At 37.6% G+C, this 21,983-nt stretch overlaps 1 protein-coding gene across 9 annotated transcripts in view; it reads right to left on the bottom strand.

Moving 5' to 3' along the window:
- The window catches only part of LOC134797521 (dual 3',5'-cyclic-AMP and -GMP phosphodiesterase 11-like), a 251,840-nt gene that overhangs the window by 42,320 nt on the left and 187,537 nt on the right, over positions 1-21,983 (bottom strand). For all 9 annotated transcript variants that reach the window (XM_063769772.1, XM_063769774.1, XM_063769773.1 and 6 more), the window contains exons 8-10: positions 4,444-4,551; positions 2,826-2,963; positions 1,815-1,925 (exon numbers count right to left, since the gene is read on the bottom strand). In XM_063769772.1, coding sequence (XP_063625842.1) covers positions 1,815-1,925; positions 2,826-2,963; positions 4,444-4,551 — 357 coding nt within the window. The remainder of the gene's footprint in view (positions 1-1,814; positions 1,926-2,825; positions 2,964-4,443; positions 4,552-21,983) is intronic.

The raw sequence follows: 21,983 nt of genomic DNA, 5'->3' as shown, positions 1-21,983 counted from the left end.
AAACTATCACGATTTTCACTCGTAATTTTAAAACTAAAACGGGACTTATTCGCGTGCACATACTTTTATTACCCTGACCTTTCGAACAACGTGACATTACGTTCGTGGTCACAGGCAGACTGGCGAGGAATTGTATCAAATCTTCTAGCTGCGCGGGTTTTGCGAACTACCCGCACTCACTCGATCATGATTATTCGCTAGTACGCTAGGGTTGTATCTTTGCCTACACACAGCACTCACGACATCCGATGGTTTGTGTCTGGATGTTATTTTACGCTTACATTTGCTAATCACTGGATTCCATGAAGACGAAATCCCCTGTCCCTCATTCTGTCAAAAATCGTCAAATAAATAAGTCTGCGATAGCCGGACATTTACTAAAGTCAGGACCAAACATTGACGTATAAAATCTCAGGACTGGCCTTACGGGCAATAAGAATGGGGCCAGTACAGCGGTATGACACCGCTACAACGCGATTGGTTGATGAGTTCGCATCACGCACGCGATTGGTTGATGAGTTCGCATCACGCGCGCGATTGGTCGCAACTAGCTGCGTTAGGCTGCGCGATTGGCTCGAATTGGTGAGTCACACCGCTGAACTAGTACCATTTTTAGTGCCCGTAAGGCCAGTCCATAGATATAATACGTCAATGGGACTAAACCACTGGATTGAGCTCCACAATCCCAAAGTTCTCTGAACGGAACGTCCTCACTACAGCAGAAAACTACGTGAAGCAAGTGAAATCAGAAAACATCGAAATTTCAACCAGAATGTGACCACGAACGTAAGTGCACACGATTGAGTCTCGTTCCTCTAATAGTTCGATGATAACAGTTTGAAGTAAAATTTATTTAATTCAAGTGGAAATTTCCGTGTAAGTACCTGTACAGTTCATGGCTTCCACTGACGCCGAAAGATACATATACCTACTCGTACCAATAGCAAAAAGCGTTCCACTGTTGAATTACTACATTTCAAACACCTTAAAAAGAGCAGCAAAAAGCTGTTTGCTTTTATAACGCGGAACGGAATCCGTATCTCAAATACGCAAATCCGTTTTTATTTAATTATGTGTACAAGCTTTTTATTTCGCAAGGCTACATGGGATTGTTTTCATTCAGGAAAAAAGGTCTGGCCCAGGGCCGGGTACTGCTACTAATTACAGACCAGGCATAGTATGGAAAAATTTACCCCGTGAAAATGTTTCACCTGTTAGTCAATTTTATGTCTATTTTGAAACTTGAAAACTGGATGTATAAAGTCCCATTAGAGTTGGTGGAAAGCGGGGGTCGGAAACCGGTAAAACTTTCATATAATTAACCGGATTTTAATTTGGTTTATTCGCTGTTTACGATATTTCTGGGCTTTTAAACCATTCATTTCATTGACGAAGGCTAGTAAAAATAAATATTATAATTGGGATGTTTCCTCTATTTAAAATAAATTATTTCACACTGTGCACGAAATAAAGCACCAGATAATTATTAGAAACACATAGATAGCAGTTATTTGTAAACACAATTTCTATTTCATAAATCGGATTGAAATATAAAAAGTAGGTGAGTTGACCGTGACGTCACTATACTCGTTTTCATATAAATTCTATATTAGCACATCGTTTTGACAGTTCTAAAATAGAAGCTGATTTGAATAGTAGAAAAGTAGCCTATTAAAAATCGAGAAGGGTATAGAAGTAATAAAAAAAAACCGGTTTCGATCCCTGGTTACAGATAGAAGACTGCACGGCAGTCGTGCAGTCTTCTCATCCCAACGCAAGAAATCTACTGCTGCAATCAAATGATGGACTCTTACCTGTACTCGTTGACACCTTATGAGGCTCTGCGTGTGCGTAAGTATCCTCAGCACCATGTGCTCGATGGTGCTCTGCTCCTCGAATACCATGCGGGCCAGGTCGAGCAGCACCTGGTCAAAAATAATACAACATTTGTGTTGATCATCATCATCATAACTTAAGACCTTTGCTCTTGTCGGTGGAGTAATCTCCAATCATTTCTTTCTTGTGCCAGTCTTTTAATTTCCTCATACGACGCATTATGTTTTATTTGGCTGAGATAAGTAATTCTAGGTTTCCCTTCTTCTCTTGTCTTTTCTCTTGTGTTGAGACAACTCTTAAAAGCTTACTAAGTAAATTGATTCCACGGACGGCTTTGTATTGTATAAATATATGATGATAGAAAGGAGAGCACAAAAAATATTTGAAATGTTAAAAGAGTAACTGCAAGCCATCGGACGATGCGAGAATTCTTCTCGTCGTTCGCTGTGAACGGGCCGTCGTTCTGCTTGTTTATCACCTGGAGGAAACGCGACCATGCTATCCGTGCAGCGATGGACTGTGTGAGAGAGTAGATAGTTGTGCTAGAACCTTACCTGGTTGCGCTTCACCTCGAGCTGCGACCGCTCGTACAGCTGCGCGTTCCGCAGCCCGATGCTGCAGAACTGGAGTTACGACGCGAACACCTTCTCGTCGTTCACTGTGAACGGGCCGTCATTCTGTTTGTTTATCACCTGGAGGAAACGGGACCATGCTATCCGTGCAGCGATGGACTGTGTGAGAGAGTAGATAGTTGGGCTAGGACCTTACCTGGTTGCGCTTCACCTCGAGCTGCGACCGCTCGTACAGCTGCGCGTTCCGAAGCCCGATGCCGAAGAACTGGAGTTACGACGCGAACACCTTGTCGTCGTTCACTGTGAACGGGCCGTCGTTCTGTTTGTTTATCACCTGGACGAAACGGGACCATGCTATCCGTGCAGCGATGGACTGTGTGAGAGAGTAGATAGTTGTGTTCGTAGGGAGACCCTTACCTGGTTGCGCTTCACCTCCAGCTGCGATCGCTCGTACAGTTGCGCGTTCCGCAGCCCGATGCCGCAGAACTGGAGGTACGACGCGAACACCTTCTCGTCGTTCGCTGTGAACGGGCCGTCGTTCTGTTTGTTTATCACCTGGAGGAAACGGATACTGTTTATTTTTGAAAAGATTACAACGCGTACAATATATAATAATTTAACATAAATGCAAAATATAAATAACTAGCATAAATTAAAATAGATCGAGATTATAAAATATATATCATACGATACAGAGAGGACAACTAGAACATCTTTTTCTATGTTTTTACACCTTTAGCATTAACTATTCAAGGTTTTATCTTGAACAATTTCGGTATCGGTATACCGAATACAAACAAGATATATAGAGGTATTGTTCAAGGTATATAGAGAGTAGAGAGAGACAAAAAAGGTTGCTTATGACTTCCACAAGTATTAAATCTAGTTCAGAGCAGGAAAAAATATTTATAATATTATAATATACTACGTACGTACTTTATACTACGTACCGTAGTACATAATTCTACACGTTCACCATGCTATGCACTCGCATGTTAATCACGTTAAATATGTACTAAGTGTTGAGTTAGTTAGAGAATAGAAGTCACTCAACATTGCCAAAATGAATGAACAAAATTTAACATTTATCAGACAGACTTTAGGCCTGCTCCAACTTTTCTAATTAACCTTTCTCTCTGTGAATACATTTTTTACTCAGTGAGTGAATATTAGAATAACTCTGCTGCTGGGACAAATTATTTATTCCAGAAGTTATAAACGTGTTTCTAAGAATAAGATAGGTAACTCTGAATAAAACCTAGTCATTAGGGTTTCGTACCAAAAGGATCCCTTAAGGTGCGACTCTGTCCGTCCGTCCGTCTGTCACATTGCTAAATATCTCGAGAACTACTGAAGCTATCGATTTGTTTTTTTTTTTTGTATTGTTAATGAGCAATAACAAGAAATCTTGTCATAAATAACCTCAAAACTGTAATTGAATTTAAAATAAATAGTCATTGAAAATGACAAAACATCGTGTTAAGAACAAAGAACTGCCAAATAAATCGGCATTCCGATTGAGTTAGGCCTTCACGCAAATTACTCCTTAAAATTGTCATGGCCTGAAAAGCAATCGGTCGAGATGACGTCAGTTATTTACGCTTGATGTAAGATTTCATTTCCCCTAAATTTTTTTTTTCGGCCACCGGCAACAGGCTGAAGCTACGAAATAATTCCAACTTCTGCTAACATTTTAAGGGGCATTCGCAAATAACTTTGGAATATTTAATCTTATTACGATAAGGGCGTGGGGAACTTTTTTAATTTCATCTTTTACCGAGCCTCATTTTTTCGTCCCGTCTGTTTTGTGATCACATTATAGCAATATGTTTATCAAGCTTAATTTACTTATTAAAATAACCAAACTTTTAATCTAATTACACAATTTTAGAAAATTGCCAACTTTGCTTTGTTGGTAGGTAGTGTCCGTGTTTACGAAGAATAGGTATTAAGTAGGTATATCTTTGTGAAGAGCACTTCTGTTCTTATATTGTATATAATATTATCTTAGTTTACATTTTCGCCCTATACTAACCTGAGCGACCCCAATAACTTCTCCATTGATGTCCTTGATAGGCATGCATAGTAACGATCTCGTCTTGTACCCTGTTTGCTGGTCGATGTCGTGGTTAAACCGTTCATCCTGTAACAAAATACAATTTGTTAATACACGAAAACATTCTTCGTCCTCATACACATACAATTTTTTTTCTTTCAATTTCATACACCGACATTACCTATTCATAACTTGACATTGACAAGCACTGCTCCGACTGCAGCAGTCGCCGTCGCTGTTGCCGCTGCAGTAATGTCGCACCAGTAACGTTGCAACGGTAGTGCAGCAGCAGTTGGAAATGGACTGTCAGCTTATTGATATATTATAGTTGGAGAGATGAGTAAAGAGCCACATGAAATTTTAGCTCACGGTTAATGTAAATAAACGATAATAAAGTAAATCTTAACTTAAATTATACCCTTAAAGAAAAACCTAAATAGCATTTCTTACGCAACGTGTAATTTAGGCTCTTATAATATTGGTGTTGAGCGTTGATAGTTCAAGCCAATCCTAATTAAGACCCTGGGCCGCCGTGTTATCAAAGTTAATCCTTATAGCGCACACAACGAACGAACTATCTCTCGTTAACAGCAGTACAAAATTTTGCAATACTATAGAGTTCAGACGGTTTAATAAGGATTCTAAAACCTTAGTCTTGTGGTGGAATATAATCCCTTTTAGATAGTGAGTCAAGAATAGTAAGGGGCCGTACTGCAATCGGACTCTGTCAGTGGCGACCGCAGAGCGCAGGCCTCCATGCGAACTATTCTAAGTATTCTGAGTGTTTCTATTTTCAAGTGAGAGATATTTAATTTAGAAACATCAGAAACCCAAACTTACCTGAAAAGTTAGTGCAGAGTTAAACGGAATTACGAAATTCTCCTAAAAATCTTCAAGGTAAAAATCTAGCGCTTGTTTCCTGTGTATGTCATAATTATATCTTTTATAATAATCATCACCATGTTTTTTAAAATGCTTAAAGTTGTTAACTATATATTATTTGTATAATTTGTATTACATACTTTGTACAGTCAGCAGCAGAAGTTGCTAAGCATGCAAGGTGTTCAAAATTACCTTGACACGCTCTTATTCTCTTAACAATAAAGTTGCGTCAAGATCATTTTGAACACCTCGCCCGCTTAGCAGCTTCTGCTGCTGACTGTACGTCGTTATAACTATTAAAGTTGTTAACTAAATAAGATTGAACATCAAAGTCAGGAAAACATATTCATCCAGTAACATAGTGACCTATTTCCAAAGATCTATCAACGAACCCATGAAAAATAAATGTTAACTTTACATCGTAATACGCTCAACACATGACACGATACAGTAAACTGTGAAAGAGAACATTTCTGCGGCAACCGCATTCAGGCATATGGCCGAAAGCCAAAACGAAACCAATCAACGACAGTACACAGATTGTTGATTGAAAAATACTGGTAGCTAAGCGGTAAGAGCTGTTTCCCACCGACGTCTAGTTTTTTGCGGGTACGGTTTTTTGCAGGATCCCGTTTTAATAGTATATGTGCTAATATAGTAACTTTCACACGAGGATTCTGTTTGCGCAAAAAACTGGACGTCAGTGGGGAACAGCTCTAAGGCGTGCAAGTCTGATATTACGGAATGCGTGGGGACCAAAAGATCAACCCTGATAGAGGGGAAACCTGAGAGGATGGATACGACCAGCAGTGGGATGTAGGTATACTGGCGATGATGCCACAGATTGTTACCGACAATAATTGACTTAGATGATTCGCTTAACAAATCAGCGTGGTATTTCATCTATAAATTCAAGTATACCTGCATCGACAACGTTAATCTCGTCAGCGATTTTTCTCTTTTTACAATTGGCGTACTGTTGGTAATTCAATATACTACAGGAACATGAGAACTACCGTCCATTATACACGCCTGTCAACTGGCCAGATTGGGTTTAAATCGTTGACTGAACCCATGCCGCTGATACGGAGCTAATCCCAATTGGGAATATAAGTTTCAAGTGCATTGTTGTGGAAAATTATATAAGTTAGTGAATTGAACACTGAATGAGCATGCGATATGAGTGAATCCAGTATTCTGAAATTTGAGGCACAATAAGTACTATAAAATGATAAAAGGTAATTTAACTACATAAACAAATTAACATACTTAATAGAATCAACAAATACTGCCTTAGAGAATAAATATCTCCCACTTATGGACAGTTTTGATTAATTTTGATATTCAAATGGATACATAAAAAGCGTTAAACCTACGACACTGTCAATTTGTCTATAACCTTCGAGCAACACCGGCTTCCGACACCTCGTATTTTTTTACAATATAAACATCATGGAAATAATTTCGTTTCGAGGGATAAATTACATCACTAACTTTATTACATTAGAAACTTCAGCTCGCTGAAAAGGACACTAAACTTGAAAAAACTATTTTCTCTTCCCGCTCAATAGCCGTAAACCACCGCATGAAATCCGATTCGACAACAGTAACTTCGCTCTGAGAGAAATTTTATTTTCTTCCAGCGGAGAGTAAAATTTACCAATGAAACTTAGTGGGTTTGTAGAAACCAAAACCAGGAATCGGAATGAAATGTGCTCCGATTCCGTCGTTCATTTTACGACTTGATCTTTCGAAGTATCGTAAAAGTAAAGCGTCTCGTTCGGAGAAGTTTCTCTTGAAGAAACTTTTAAGTGAAATGACATATTTTATTATTAATACAGGAACATTTACACTGCTTTGCGAAATGATGGTAAAAGCTATTTTATATAATTGCCCAAATGTGTATAACGATGTCATTTTGAGGAATATTTATATCAATCCAGCTTAGGTATAACTGATAATTTATACCACTATCGGTAGGTACTGTTAATATATAACGACGTATGTAATATCAAATAATATTCTTTACTTACGCCCGAAATAAAATCACGTATCTTATTAGACTCTAAATTACACTAACTTACCCTGACAACGATGACAGCCTTTGTAAAGAGTATAACATAATCTAGAAAATGACGACAACGAAGCAAACTAACACGCAATAAAAGCAAGAATAAAAGCGCGATCATAAAGGAAAATGTAATCAAGACCAGATTGCAAATTTAAAGTAAACCTCAGAAAATAAAGTGACATAATCACATCACCCTCCACCTAAAACCATACTGCGCGAAACATTATTTAGTTGTTTAGTCAAATCACTGCCTCATTTACGTTATTGCTCTCTTCTCTACAACAATTTTCACACCATAAAATATAGCAACATTATGATTGCACTTAACTTTGACATTACTAGCCAGAATTCAACCTTATTTCTATTTAGTTAAGTCGGACTTTGTTTTTCGCAACCGGCAATTTCTTTCGCACTCGTAAGTGTTAAACTTACGTCAGTTTTCTTCGCCCATTGGAGGCCGTTCTCCCCTCGAATCGTAACATTTGGTCGTCGCGGTATTTTTGTCAGTCCCGTGACACGGCTCAGCTCTGCTTTATCCGACGTTAAAGCGGGTATGCGTCGGCTTATTATTATTTTTATTATTCAGAGCCCACTGTGTCCCACTGATGGGCAAAGGCCTCCCCCCTCTTCCTCCACTCGTTTCTATTTAGTGCAATATCTATAAATATATGCTTCGACTACTGTCAAATAAATCACGAGGCATATCGTTGAGAAGTTTTATGCTTTCTGTGTCATTCGCAGTTACTTGTAAAGTCAGACCAAGAAAAGTCTGCAGAGATTTTGACAGCACACGCAGTGCAAGTTTTATTACGTCATAATTTCATAGAAGTTTGACGTTTCAAATAACACTGCACCGCGTATGCTGTCAAAATCTCTGCAGACTTTTCTTGGTCTAACTCTGTTACCTGCGGTTATAATATTATTGCTATCTTTATCTTAATTTATGTTAAATGGCCCGTTGCATTGTTCCGACTTTGTAAAATGCAGATTAAAGTAATGTGATGAGCTTCCATAAAATTTGCATAAGCTAGTAAATAAAAGAGTATAATCTGAATAAATACGGAAACTTGTAGAACCTTCGCAGATATACCATCATAATTAGTATGGATATTTTCTTTATCGAGGTAATCTAACTTGGGGTTTAGAAAATCCTATTAGCATAATAAGTATGAATATGTAAGTATTATGTTATGTTAAAAGAACTCTCGTTATACACAGAGTAACAATAAAGAACCAAGTAACAACATGTTATCTGAATGTTGTTAGAAAGATTATCTATACGAGAGAAGAGTCGGATAAATATAACACATAATATGTTGCGATGGGATGATTTAAAAGGAAAAGCTTATGTATTTATAATACATACCCGTCCTAGCCTGATTTTACAAATATATGAGACAAAACCTGGCTAGATCGATTTTTCGTCCCCGAAAACCCCCGTATAGCAAATTTCATCGAAATCGTTAGAGCCGTTTCCGAGATCCCCAAAATATATAAATATACAAGAATTGCTTGAAAGATTTCATATAATTTAAATATATTTTTTTAGACTAGTCCAGTACCTGCAATATATAGTACCTACCTAATTACCACCAATATATCATCCTAAAACAGATAAATATAAAAATGCTTTCTTGAACAAACGATATCATACATCAACCTACACTGCCTCACTGACTATTCTGAATAATCTGGTCCAACTTGAATATATACAATAGTTAGCTTCAAATATGACATCTTAGTAAAAAGGTCCAACTCCGAAAACATCGTTCTTTGACTTCCTTTTCGCTTCGGTAATATAATATATATCCTTCTGACCTTAATCGTCATGTCATTCGCTATTCGAATACGTTTTCAGTACTTGTAGGTTGTAGGCCGGCCGGAGTTATACAATTAGTAGTGTAGTAAATGAAGCAAGTTGTTGTATGGAGACCCATGCATTAATTTCTCAGTCGATGAAATTTAGCTTGGTTATTGTATAGTATGAGCCGAGACTAACATTATAAATATCCAAAAAAAAACACTCCTAAGTTAGGTAAAAACACAAATCTGATATATATTTAACCGAGTAATTCCTCAGTCCAAAATTATTTTACAAAATAAGTTATTTGTATCAGTATGTGATACTAGAAAAAAATCTAAAAGTTTTGTCAAACATGAGAATATTTTTTTATGATACTTCATTTTTTTGACGCTCATTTTCATCGGAAAATTGCTCTGTCATTTTTTTCTTCTTATATGATCTTAGAATATAATTTGGCGCAGTGGGTAAAAAAATCCAAAAAAAATGCGTATCGAAATGTATGCATTATAGAACTATTAAAAACTGAGAGTGGAAAATTTTTAGATTTTCATTTTGTAGGTATAAAACGGCAATAAAATGGCATTCCAGTGAAAAAATTAGACTGAGCAATTTTCCGGTCCAAGACACGCCAAAAAATTTTATTTTATTAATACTGGTATTTCTGCTGGGATATTTTTTTGATATTTCATATATTGTTGCAATACGTTACATGAATATGTCTGGTGAAGAAAGTTTGAACGGAGCATTTTTCCGTAAAAAGATATTAACGATTTAAAACTTTAGGTATTTACTTTAATTCTATTATTATTATTCTTTGGAAATTTATACAATACTTTTTATTTATTGATACTTTATCATACTGTAAAGTTTTTTCTGGCTGAGGAATTACTGCGGGGTCCACTACCTTTATTTACTACATTATAGGTTCTATATCAGTTACGGGCATAGTACTCCGACATTTATAGAAAAGTAGGTTTTAATTGTACCGGTCTTTAAAAAAAACATACATATACATAGTACAAAAATACCAATTAACGCTAGCATTGCAGTTTAGACCTAATACTGACTTATGAGTGTAAGTAATTGGCGATTTAATGTACAAATACTTGTTTTTCCAATGCTCCCGTTAATCGACATTGTATTTTAAACCACCAACATTGGAATTGAAATTACAGGTAGTTAAAAAAAATTGGTGTCATATCTGATTAGGTCTGACGCATTTTTCTTGGTATCTGTGCATAAGGAATCATGTAGAGCATTTGGTACGTAACTCCAACAGTTTACCACTGGGCTGCTATAGCTTTTACTTATTTTATTCATTTTAATATGATTTTAATATCTCGAAAGAACATAAAATAGCAACAAAACATTCCAACGCGTACCGCCTATACTATCAAATGCAGTAGCAATTTTCCAATGTTCTACCACAACGAAATTCAAATAAAAGCATAAACAGAACAAAACATTACATTCTATACTATGAATTTCGATCATATCACAGCGCCGTACGGTTGATAATCGCGCAGATTCGCAGAGTAGATTCACTATCTGTCTAGTGCGATCATTCAGCATTTGTATGCAAATTGTTTTTATAAAGCATGGATATGCGAGAACGCATGAACTGGTGGCAAGGCCGCAGGGCTGGAGGCGTGCCAGCGGTGACGTCACGGCTAAGATGGCGGTGGAGACAGTATATAAAAACAGAATTTTTATCTCAAACACTGTAGTTCTGCTATGACTATTAATTATACTGAAACGCCATAGCTCGCGCGGTATGGGAAGCGATGTCGTAGTCACCTGCAATAATATGTTACACACCGAAGGCCGCAAAAATATCTGACACGATCTTATTTGTAGAGCCATAAGAGCGTGTGACATATTTTTGTGGCCTCCGAAGAATAACATATTATTGCGGGTGACTGTACACACAACGTTCAGGCATAGCTAACGTGCAAGTTGCTGAAAATTTCTAAGAAGTTGTAATAGTTCATGGAAACTTTAGAAATACAAAAGGAAGTTTGTATTTTGAAAACATCCTCTCGTGTTTGTTTTTTGTGGATTTTTCAATGTGAAACATTTTGTAATTTTGGAAACTTTCCATAGACACATCAATTAACATACCTGTGTATGACTCGCAACTTTCAATGGAGATTAACAATCTTTACTATTTACTTGTCCTCAATGCCGGGATGGCAAGGAATTAAGCGTGATGAATTGATCTTAGAGAATCATGACCTTGGCAATGGCGGTTGAAAGGGGAATAAAAGGACGGCCCTTACGCTACATTATTATTATATCGCTTTGACATTGAGACCCGATGTTGACAAATTATAGGGATTAAATTTCGTTCTTCCGCACCGCTTTAATAATGTTGGAAAGGCCGTCAAGCTTTTGGGCTAAAATATTGAGCTAAATAGCTCGATAGGATACCTTTCGTAGGTAGCTGTTACTGTGGGTTAATGTGGCAACCACAAAAGCCAAAATTCCTATGAAATTATGTCGTTTATGGTGGTGAAGCCATGATGTTTACTAAGTTTTAATTTAACTTTTGGAAATTAAATATACATACAATGTGTATGACCATTGGTCATAGAGTTTCGACAGAGGAAAACGTCTGTTAATGGCTACTCCGTTTGGTTATATCCTCCAAGCAAGAAAAAGACGTAAGCGAACCAATATAAACCTTGTTTTAAAGCATTGAGACCGTACGTCACAAGTTTTACTACTCTACGATGCAATGACTTTAGCAGCTCTTGGCGTCCAAAGGACACAAGTGAGGGGGAGGGGGTGTATATGTATCAAGGAGGGAAGGGGGGAGGGGTATCTTATATGTATCAAGGAGGGAAGGGGGAGGGGTATCTTGGCGTATAAAGGGTTAAATGCTAATGTCGCAAGAAATACCCCAAGTTTTATTATAAATAGAAATTGCTTAATAAATTCTTGTGTTAACAGCCCGCTTTACGACATTTAAACTTTTTGTCCCCTTATTTTTTTATGACTGAATATAAACCGCATCATTAATTTTACAAGCTCATAATTAAACCACTCTCGTTAAATGTAGACAAATATTTTTTGAGTACGCATAAAAGTCGCATGTTGAATAAAAATTATAATATGTGTTTACGGCGCAGTATAAAACCTACTCCTTATACGCAAATAATATAAATGAAATAAAGTAATTATAAAAGGTTGACGTAACTAATAAAAATAAATAGTTACTCTGTTACATACCTACCTATTACTTAATTAAGTTTGGTTTTCTTAAGGGGCGCACTGATTATATACCAGTTCGCCGGAAGACATCAGCCTGGCAGTTAAACGCAAAATTTGACAGCAACGAACAACGGACAGGCTGATATCGTCCGGCGAACTGGTGGGCCCCTTTACACTAACGTATATTGACGTATAAAAGATTGTTAAAGCGACCGAGATAGTCCCCATCTTCGATACAAGCCAGTACGATGGTGTAAATCGGGTAAAGATCCAGTATCGCCTCTTGACGAATGTGAACATCTCGCTCACGGAGAGGTACTAGGTACCTCGTGAAATATTGATACCATGAATAAAACTCACGCCAGCTTGACTGCTGACAACATTGTGGCTTGGAGCAAGCGTAGAGCTCAACGGGACAGTATATTCTGGATGCCTTGTTAAGTTTTGCACACAGCTAGATACTATCAGTTTCCATGTCGTATATACGTATGGTGCCTGCAATATCCACCAAAAGTTTTAATGGATACTTTTAAAAAAAATATATAAATTATGAGATATGGCCGTATTGCAGGCACCACGTACGATTTTGGCCACCTATTAGAATGGTAGAAATGGGATAAACTGACGTTCAACCCTAAAAAAAAGTCGGATCAGGTATTGTTCCTTGATATCGAGATCAATCAACCAATCAATCAATCAACCGTCTTTGAGTCTATTATAATTATTAAAAAAAGAAAAAAATATATTAAAGGATATTTATACACAAATTGACTAAGCCCCACGATAAGCTCAAGAAGGCTTGTGTTGTGGGTATTATTATAAACTATACAAACAGTATCCTTTAGTCCCATGGTAAAATATGTACAAAATGACCTAGTATAGGTATATACCTATTATTAATATGTCTTTCCCATCACGGAACAATGGTGTTCCGGACCTTTGGGAGGCGTGCGCGGAGCCGAAGCCAACACGTAGAGGCCCTTTTGACACTTTATTATTAATTATTATTATTTATTGCGTCACGAAAATGATTTTTTAGTATTTAAGTTTTTTATAATTGTATATATGTCGCAGTCGGATCGTATAATCCGCCGTATTACATTACGGCTAGCCGTTTTCAAAAACAGGGGCGTTTTGAAATGCGGCGGTTCAACGATTAGCCGGATTGAATGCGGCTGAATGAGAATCCGCCGGAATGTATTCGGCGCCATACGTTCTTCAACACGGCTAGCCGTAATGTAATACAGCGAGTCATTAGCCGCCGCTTTGACAGTTTTTAGTTCTCATTTTTAACACTCGTGGCGCTGCCTGACATAACAACAATAAACTATGACAAACGCTGGGGTGTCCATAAAATCTGGAGTTCGTCGGACTGCTTCTTTTAAAAAAACATTTCCTTCGCAACTTAACTAGACGGAGCCCCGCTTCGCAGGGCTCCTATTTCTGAGCGGTTTGACCTTCGGGCATCTGAAGCTACCTGACGAACCTAACCTACCTACCTATTGATTTAGTGAGACACACACACAAAACATGAAAACATTACACTTTAAAGAAAAAAGCGTAGGTAGGTAAGTAGGTTAGGTTCGTTAGGTAGCTTCAGATGCCCGAAGGGCAAACCGCCCAGAAATAGGAGCCCCGCTAAGCGGGGCTCCGTCTATTTAAGTTGTGAAGGAAATGTTTTGGAAAACAAACACATGTAGTGCGGTGGGACCATGGTAAAAATAAATTAAATTGCAAACATTGTCAAACTCCGGTTACGTAGGCGACCGAAAGAACTGGTCACTCTACAATTTAAATAGTAGTACGATGCGGCTAAACGTTGGCCGCCTTATTGAAGAACGTATCGCAATGACAATTCGGCTAATCGTCGAACCGCCGCATTTCAAAACGCCCCTGTTTTTGAAAACGGCTAGCCGTAATGTAATACGGCGGATTATACGATCTGACAACGACATATACATATATGTTAGTTTGTAAGGTATGTTTCTATGGGCCATAGTAGCCTGAAAATAATTGCTTTGATTGATTGATTGATTTGAAAATGCTATCGCTATATTCTGTAAATTGAACCACTAGTAGTGTTCTTCCACTCGGATAAAGCTCAGATCGGCCAGCAAACGGGGGCGGAATAAATGTTTATACGGACATGACAAATTAGTTTTTAATATTCCCGGGTTAATACAATGATAACTTCAAAGTACTGAGAAATGAGATCCTGATATTTATGAGTTAAGACGGTCTACTATTTTTAGCATGAGTTTGAGGCGGCCATTATATATTCTATACTAGCGACCCGCCCCGGCTTCGCACGGGTTGACTAATTAATAAATTATACCTTCCTCAGGAATCACTCTATCGATAGGTGAAAACCGCGTGAAAATCCGTTCAGTAGTGTTTGAGTTTATCGCGAACATACAAACACACAAACATACTGACGCGGCGGGGGACTTTGTTTTATAAGGTGTAGTGATACCAGGGGTCTCCAAACTTTTTTACCTAAGGGCCAGATTGCACGGACAATATTCTTGAATGGTTATAATTTATAAGATTTACCATAAGATGTTGCCAACTCCTTTTAAGCCGAAACACAATGCAGACACGCAATAAAGGTTTGTCCACAAAGTACGGCTCTCGCGGCTTAATGAACACTAGATATTATAGAGGGTTTCGTATTAAACGAGTAATATGGCTCGTTTTGATACTGCCAAGCTTAAAATAAAAATGCTATGAATAATATGAATACAGTAAACGCCGCAAAACTTCGGTACTTTACCCTTTATTCGTATTAACTAGCCGCACATAATAGCACTGCTTTTGAATTGCAGATACTTATGTTTTGTAAATATCTCATTTACTCGCATGTTACATTCATTTCATTAACAAGCTTTTATTAGGTCGACCTGTATGTAACTACTTAACTATGTAATGGAATCTAAAGTAACTAATTTAACCATCTTCCAAGGATCGTAGCGTCATGAAAATTGGCAGCTGTATGTAGTTCTGATGACAATACAATAATATGGTACTGTCAAACTGATCTGATGATGGAGACAGGAGGTGGCCATAGGAACTCCGTGATGAAACAACGCAACCTAATTGTGTTAGGGGTTTTTAGAATTGTCTCGATGAGTATTAGTTGTCTGTCGTAAGAAAAGTACAGTCAGCGATAAAAGCTTGTACCAAAAATGAAATTTTTGCCAAAAACTTATTTTAAATAAGTTTAATATATTATAAGGCATTTGACCTTTTAAATACCGAAGGTGACGCTTAAATGCGCCAATACATAAAACCGCAATATTTCAGTTTATCAGTAATGAGCAGCTTGTTAACTTTTTGCATGACAAAGCCTACACGATAAATCAAAACGTCGCGATATAATGGCAGTATAATGAACGTTATGTTTTGGTAACACTGATCACTAGATGGCGCATACATAGCGGTCACCCTCACTATTCCGTTGCTCCTATAATATAATAATTCTTGCATAGTAACTCAGACATCTTAGCTCTAAAATGGGGTCAAACTTGGATTGAGATAAAATATATAATTACTCGTATACACTTTCATTACGGCGTTTTAAAAGTTGCATAAATAGTTATTTACGATACAAGGGCGGAAAAGAGGAAATTGAGTGTTTTAAATCGACACGAGTTGCGAATTACCTATTCGCGCGTGTATCGTACAACGTTTTACAGTACATATGGCCCTTTAAACTTTTGACATACGCACGAAAAGTGCTATTTTACGCACTAGTGCGGGAAAATAGGACCATATGTACTGTAAAAGTATATTAAGTATATTAACTCTGACATCTTAGGTCTAAGATGGGGTCAAACTTGGATTGAGATAAAATAAATAAACTCGTATACACTTTCATTAAGGCGTTTTAAAGGTTGCATAAAAAGGTCATAGGAAATCTCGTGTGTGCGTCGAAAGTTATTAGAAGTTCAAAGACTTGTATAGCTCCATCTTTCAATCTGGGTTGTAAACAATATTAATAATAATATGTGTTATTGCAGAGATAAACAAGGCATGCAAAATTATAAAAGGGTGTGGAATAAACTCATGCAACTGAATAGTGACAAAGTGCTTCATATCAAAGATAGGTAGGTACCTAAGTACAAAATCGCCAAAACATGTGTTAGCTCAAATTTTGGCTAATTGAGGTATGCTTAAAATTGCGAGATCTTTGGAACACAATCTAGAATCCGCAAACATGAGTATGTACATAAATTTCTAAGCGGCTAAGTGAAAAGTTCGCTCGGCGTCATTATTTTGTAATTAATGTTTGGAAAATTCTACCCTGAAAGCTGATATGTTTTAGCCATTAATATTAACACCGAAACAAACGACTCATATTTTTTGGGCTAATGCTTATAAAATGATAAGTACCTAGTAAAAATTGAAGATAAGCCAAATATTGAACTATAGAACAATTTTTAGGATCTTGTCAATCAAATTGAAGTAAAAAAGAATACTGGCTACATTTCAAAAATAAAAACACAGCCAGATAATGATGGCTAATCTCAAAAGCTTCAAATATCCAGTGTCCGCCGAGATGGAGCACGGGAGCACATTCCAAACGCTTGCAGCACACGAGTCAGTCTAGGGCTCAGACATACCAATACAAAGTGCTCTATCAAATTAAACGGATCTCAAGATCTAGTTACACTGGTAGGTCATTGAGCCCGAGTTACGCCTGTTTTAGAAGGCAGTGGGCGATAGTCGGCCAGGTGCGTGTAGCGAATAGCTCAGCCAGAAGGATCACAGCTAATGGCGGTCCGACTGACATATGGACTGAATAAACAACAGATTTTGCTGCCACAGGGCTGAAGAAACTCGAATTTATAGCAGTGCTAGTAAAAGTAATAAAGCAGTAAGTTTGTAGATGTAGACCTTTCTATGTAATTCTACACTATACATACTAATGCCCTATGAGCTGTAGACTATAGCAACTCAAATTCAAACTGATTTCAAACGACAGAATTTTGTGCTATAAGACATTCAATCCAGTTACAAAATTGATAGTCGAGAAGAACCTCCGATTCTTCCGGAAGTCGGTAAAAAGATTCCTATTTTCAGCCAATCGTAACATAAAACGCACGCATGCGGTACGCGAAATATTATAAACTGTTCCATAAGCTCGCAAAAATGTCGGAACGAAAGTTTACGCAGCCCACATGCTTAGAATTTTTACGATAAATGACTAAAGCTCGAGACCTTTGCTCGGACAACGCGCGTTGCATAAAACACCATATCATACTCAAGTTATGTTATACCGTAAAACGGGGTCAACAGAAATCGCGGGGTGAATAGAGAAATTTTGAACATTTTCTTTCAAGTTGTTATATTTAAAAACGTACATCTCTAAAATTAGATTTTTTGGAATGCATATATAGTAGACTATTTATTCTCTACATTGATCCCAAAGGAACTTAATCAAACTGCCTAAAACTTAGATTTTTTTGACTCTAAAGTAAGGTCTCGCCGAGGTAAGAAATGAAGCCTGTCTGAACTTTGTTCTAGCGGTAAATGTTTTGACATTAACTAAGTAAAAGTTAGCTAACCTGGTAATATAGTATCTGTAGTACCTAAATAATAAATAATATCACAAATTTTCTCTATAATGAAGCATTTTATTTGCAAAAAACTAATAACAAGCAATTTTACGTGATAAAGGGGTCAGTGGACACGCATATGGGGTGAGTAGTTACGCCATAGGGGGTGATTAGATACAAAAAAGGGGTGTAAAGACACGCCTTGGGGGTTAAAAGACACGAAAAAATGATTTTGTGTCAAATAGCTGTTTAACAGATATATATATATACCATTTGCCAATAGAGTATCAACATAATAATGACCAAATTCGATGACTATGACAACTAAAACTTAATATTTCTATTCACCCCTTTCTTGTGTCTATCGACCCCGTTTTAAGGATATGGAGAAAACAGGTAGTTTTCTTTGATTTTCTCTGAATTGGGTAGGTAAAAATTTATTTCACAAATGCAAAATTGAAGAACTAACCAGGACTCAAAAAATGATATCAAAGTTTTTACTTTTATCATTTGGATTTTTGGCGAAAATCGTCCTTGAAGTTGAAAATCGTGTCTTTTCACCCCGTTTTACGGTATTCATGATTTTATAGTAATTTAAAAAGGTAATATAAACTACAAGGTTAACCACTACCGTACAATGTTAGGATCCAGGGAAAGGACTCTCTCGAATTGTAATAAAAATATAGTTTACGACTAGACAGTAGACACAAAAATAGTCCAGGCCAGGCCCCTATTTCACCGCGTTGACAGGTGCGACGATTATAAAATATCACTGTTGCCAGGCGTGGCTCACTCCGCGATTTCGTCGCTTTGCTACAAGTAGCTAAAAGTACATCCGTTCCACACCAATTTTGGTGGCCAGCCATAAGACATCACAGTCATCCATGAGCTACGGTTACCGCTTACCATCGGGCGGGCCGTATTCCTGTTTGCCACCATCATTGTATTATTAAAAAAAAACTTTATTATATCGGTTAAAAACAGGTATTTCTCTTGCGAAGTGTATGATGATGATGATGACAATTGTCACAAGATTTAAAAGAACTTTAAGTTACTTAAGGAAATGAGTTCTGTGTCGGAATTTCGTGTCAATTGTCGTGTTACTTGTGAAAATCGTCATTAGCCTCGCAAAATAAGTACTTATTTATTTATTGGCGATATAATGGAGTTTTTTTATTTATTAAGATGTTGGTGGCAAACAAGCACACCGCCCATGGTAAGCGGTTACCGTAGTCTATGGAGGCATGTGACGTCAGTAACAGTAATGTCGACAATTGTCGCACCTGTCACCGTGATGAAATAGGGGCCTGCCTACTCGAAATATGATTCATCGCTACACAGATATTACATTTTCCTACGCATTTTTGTCATAATCACATCATCTGAATTTAACGGCTTCAATATAACAAGCCAGCTATATCTCTTATTAACGCGTACGTCACGTTTTTTTGATGGAAGCCATTAATCCGACAAACGAGCTCATATGTCATTAACGATACGTAATATGTTTAATGTTAACATGTGAAAAAGTTAGGCTTTCCTTTCATTAGGGAGATGATCGCAACAGTTACCGTAATAGACGGAGCAATGTAAGCTCCCGGCTTTGTCATTGTTTAATGGCCAGTCGTAAAGAGGCATTACCGTTTCATTTTTTCCTTTCCTCGTAATATATTTCACGTCTCGAAACAGATAAAGCCTTCGGGGCTAACATTAAGGCATCTGGATTTCGCCAACTTTGATTCCCCGCATTTGCATGAACCTTGAACTTGGAAAAGTCCCATCTGTACGACTATGTCGTGTCGACTATTCAGAGATACTGACAGAATTGAGCGAAGCGTTCATAAAAGATTATAAACAAAACGTTTTTGTACGGGGAAAATGTGAAATGTTTTTTCTGGAGTCTCTTTTGTTTTAAGCTCAAACAATACAAATGGGAAAGAAAATAATAACCTTTTTGGTATTTCGGGTGTTATCATCTAACGCGCGAAGCGGAAAAAATACAAAGTCTCGTCTGATGTCACGCGCGACCACAGATCACTTAACTTAAATGGAGCATACAAGGCGACACGCGGTCGGTCGCTACAATCAACTTAACCTTTTGGACGCCAATGACCGATATATCCGCACCGCAGGTTCAACGCCAAAGGCTGATTAATCGGTCACTGACCACAGAGCAACATAGACCTACGTGCATATGCATAAAGTTCAATTTCAGATTTGACACTTCGATGACGTGGCGTCCGCGTGACAGCTTTTGTGTTTGACACGGCGTCGAAAATGTTAAATATAGTATGAGGGCGCCACCACTCAATTCAGTTGCGTCTACGTTTTACGACTCTTGAGAAAATTGAGAACCTACGATGATTCTAAATGTTGCGTAGTATTTTACAGGAGCAATGAAAGAGCCTTTGTGTATGGTGTTCCCCAGCCTTCTATAACCATTAAAATGCTGAATCTGTTAAAGGTATTCTATGACTCGATGTCAAGCGAGACGCGCCGACAAAAACTGTCGGCCTTTGTCGACGCCCTGCTGGTGTATTTATAAGCATTCCCCTTTATGCAATTGAAGGGGAACAAATAGCACTACTACATGGAACATCCCTTCGGGCGTGTTTATTTCCGAAGGCTTATCCTTGAAGTATTTATGGAAATAATAAAAAAACATCTGAGAATAAAGTACCTTTGATCTGTGTATCGATTCTCGAAGGACTTGGGGTAAAAAGTGTGGGCCCGATTCGGATTTTGAAATAGACATCTATTAGACATCACCAAGATACGATAACGATATGTTTAAGATCTAACCTGTCAAAATTGACATTTGCGCGATTCTGGAGATACTGTTGAACGATTTCCACAGGATATGACTTAGAGATCCAATTCACATCTAATAGATATCTTACTCTATCTAACGTAAAAGTGACATTGGTTGCCCGAATTGCGCTGCAAAAGAGAACTAGTTGATATCTAAACTATAACGTATCTAGAATGGATCTAGTATGTGTCGTCTCTTGTGAATATCTTGAAGTTCGAATACGGCAGTGATACGCCTACGCCTTCGCCGATGTTGCGATGCAATCGCGCAGCTATAGAAAGAGCATTTGTAGCTGCAAAAGGCGCAGTTTATAAAGGCCTTAAAAGGCGCTTCTCGCTTTCAGTCAGTCTCGGTACAAAAAGTACGGATCTATATCTGAATCCCTAAAGTCTTTTCTCCTATCTTTGCATTCCCTAATATTGTTTGTCATAATGATCAGTAGTCCTAACACTAAAAACCCTATATTTGATTTCCCTAATTATTGACTACCTACTTATCCTAATGTTATTAAGCATATTTTCTTTTTTTGCGAGGGTCGCAGTTCTAACCCTAACCTAACCCACTTTTGTGGCAGCAAATTCTAAAACCTAACCATTTTTCAGAACCTTACATTATGGAAAATAATCGTTATGACAATTGATCGTTAGGGCATGTGTCCATTAAGACAAACCAGTTAGGGCAAGTGACTTTATGACAAACGTTGTTAGGGATTCAGAATGACACCCAAAAACAATTATTTATTTATTTATTTATTATTTATTTAATGTATTTATTTTATTATGCACTATACGCGCCATGTTGCGAAATTTCACTGGAACTATTTTTTTCATACTATACTGAACTGACACCCTATACATGATCTTGACAATGATCATATATAATTATATGTAGTACTGCAGGCTCAGCACGGTTCCATTTTTATCGACTATCACTATGCGCGTCCCTTTCGCACTTACATACTTGTTAGAACGTGACAGGCATGGTGACAAGGGATAAAAACGCGACCGTGCTAAGCCGCCTGTACGGTTACCATCAGTTTCTCACTGACATAAACGCCGTCGAGAACGTAATTTACTTTCTATACGTCCCGTTTGCACTAATATGCGAGTGCGAGCGAGATGTATAGAAAGTAAATTACGTTCTCGACGGCGTTTACGTCAGTGACAAACTGATGGTAAC

Source organism: Cydia splendana, chromosome 15, assembly GCF_910591565.1.
Source record: "Cydia splendana chromosome 15, ilCydSple1.2, whole genome shotgun sequence".
Taxonomy (NCBI): Eukaryota; Metazoa; Arthropoda; class Insecta; order Lepidoptera; family Tortricidae; genus Cydia; species Cydia splendana.
This window is presented reverse-complemented; position numbering and strand designations above follow the sequence as displayed.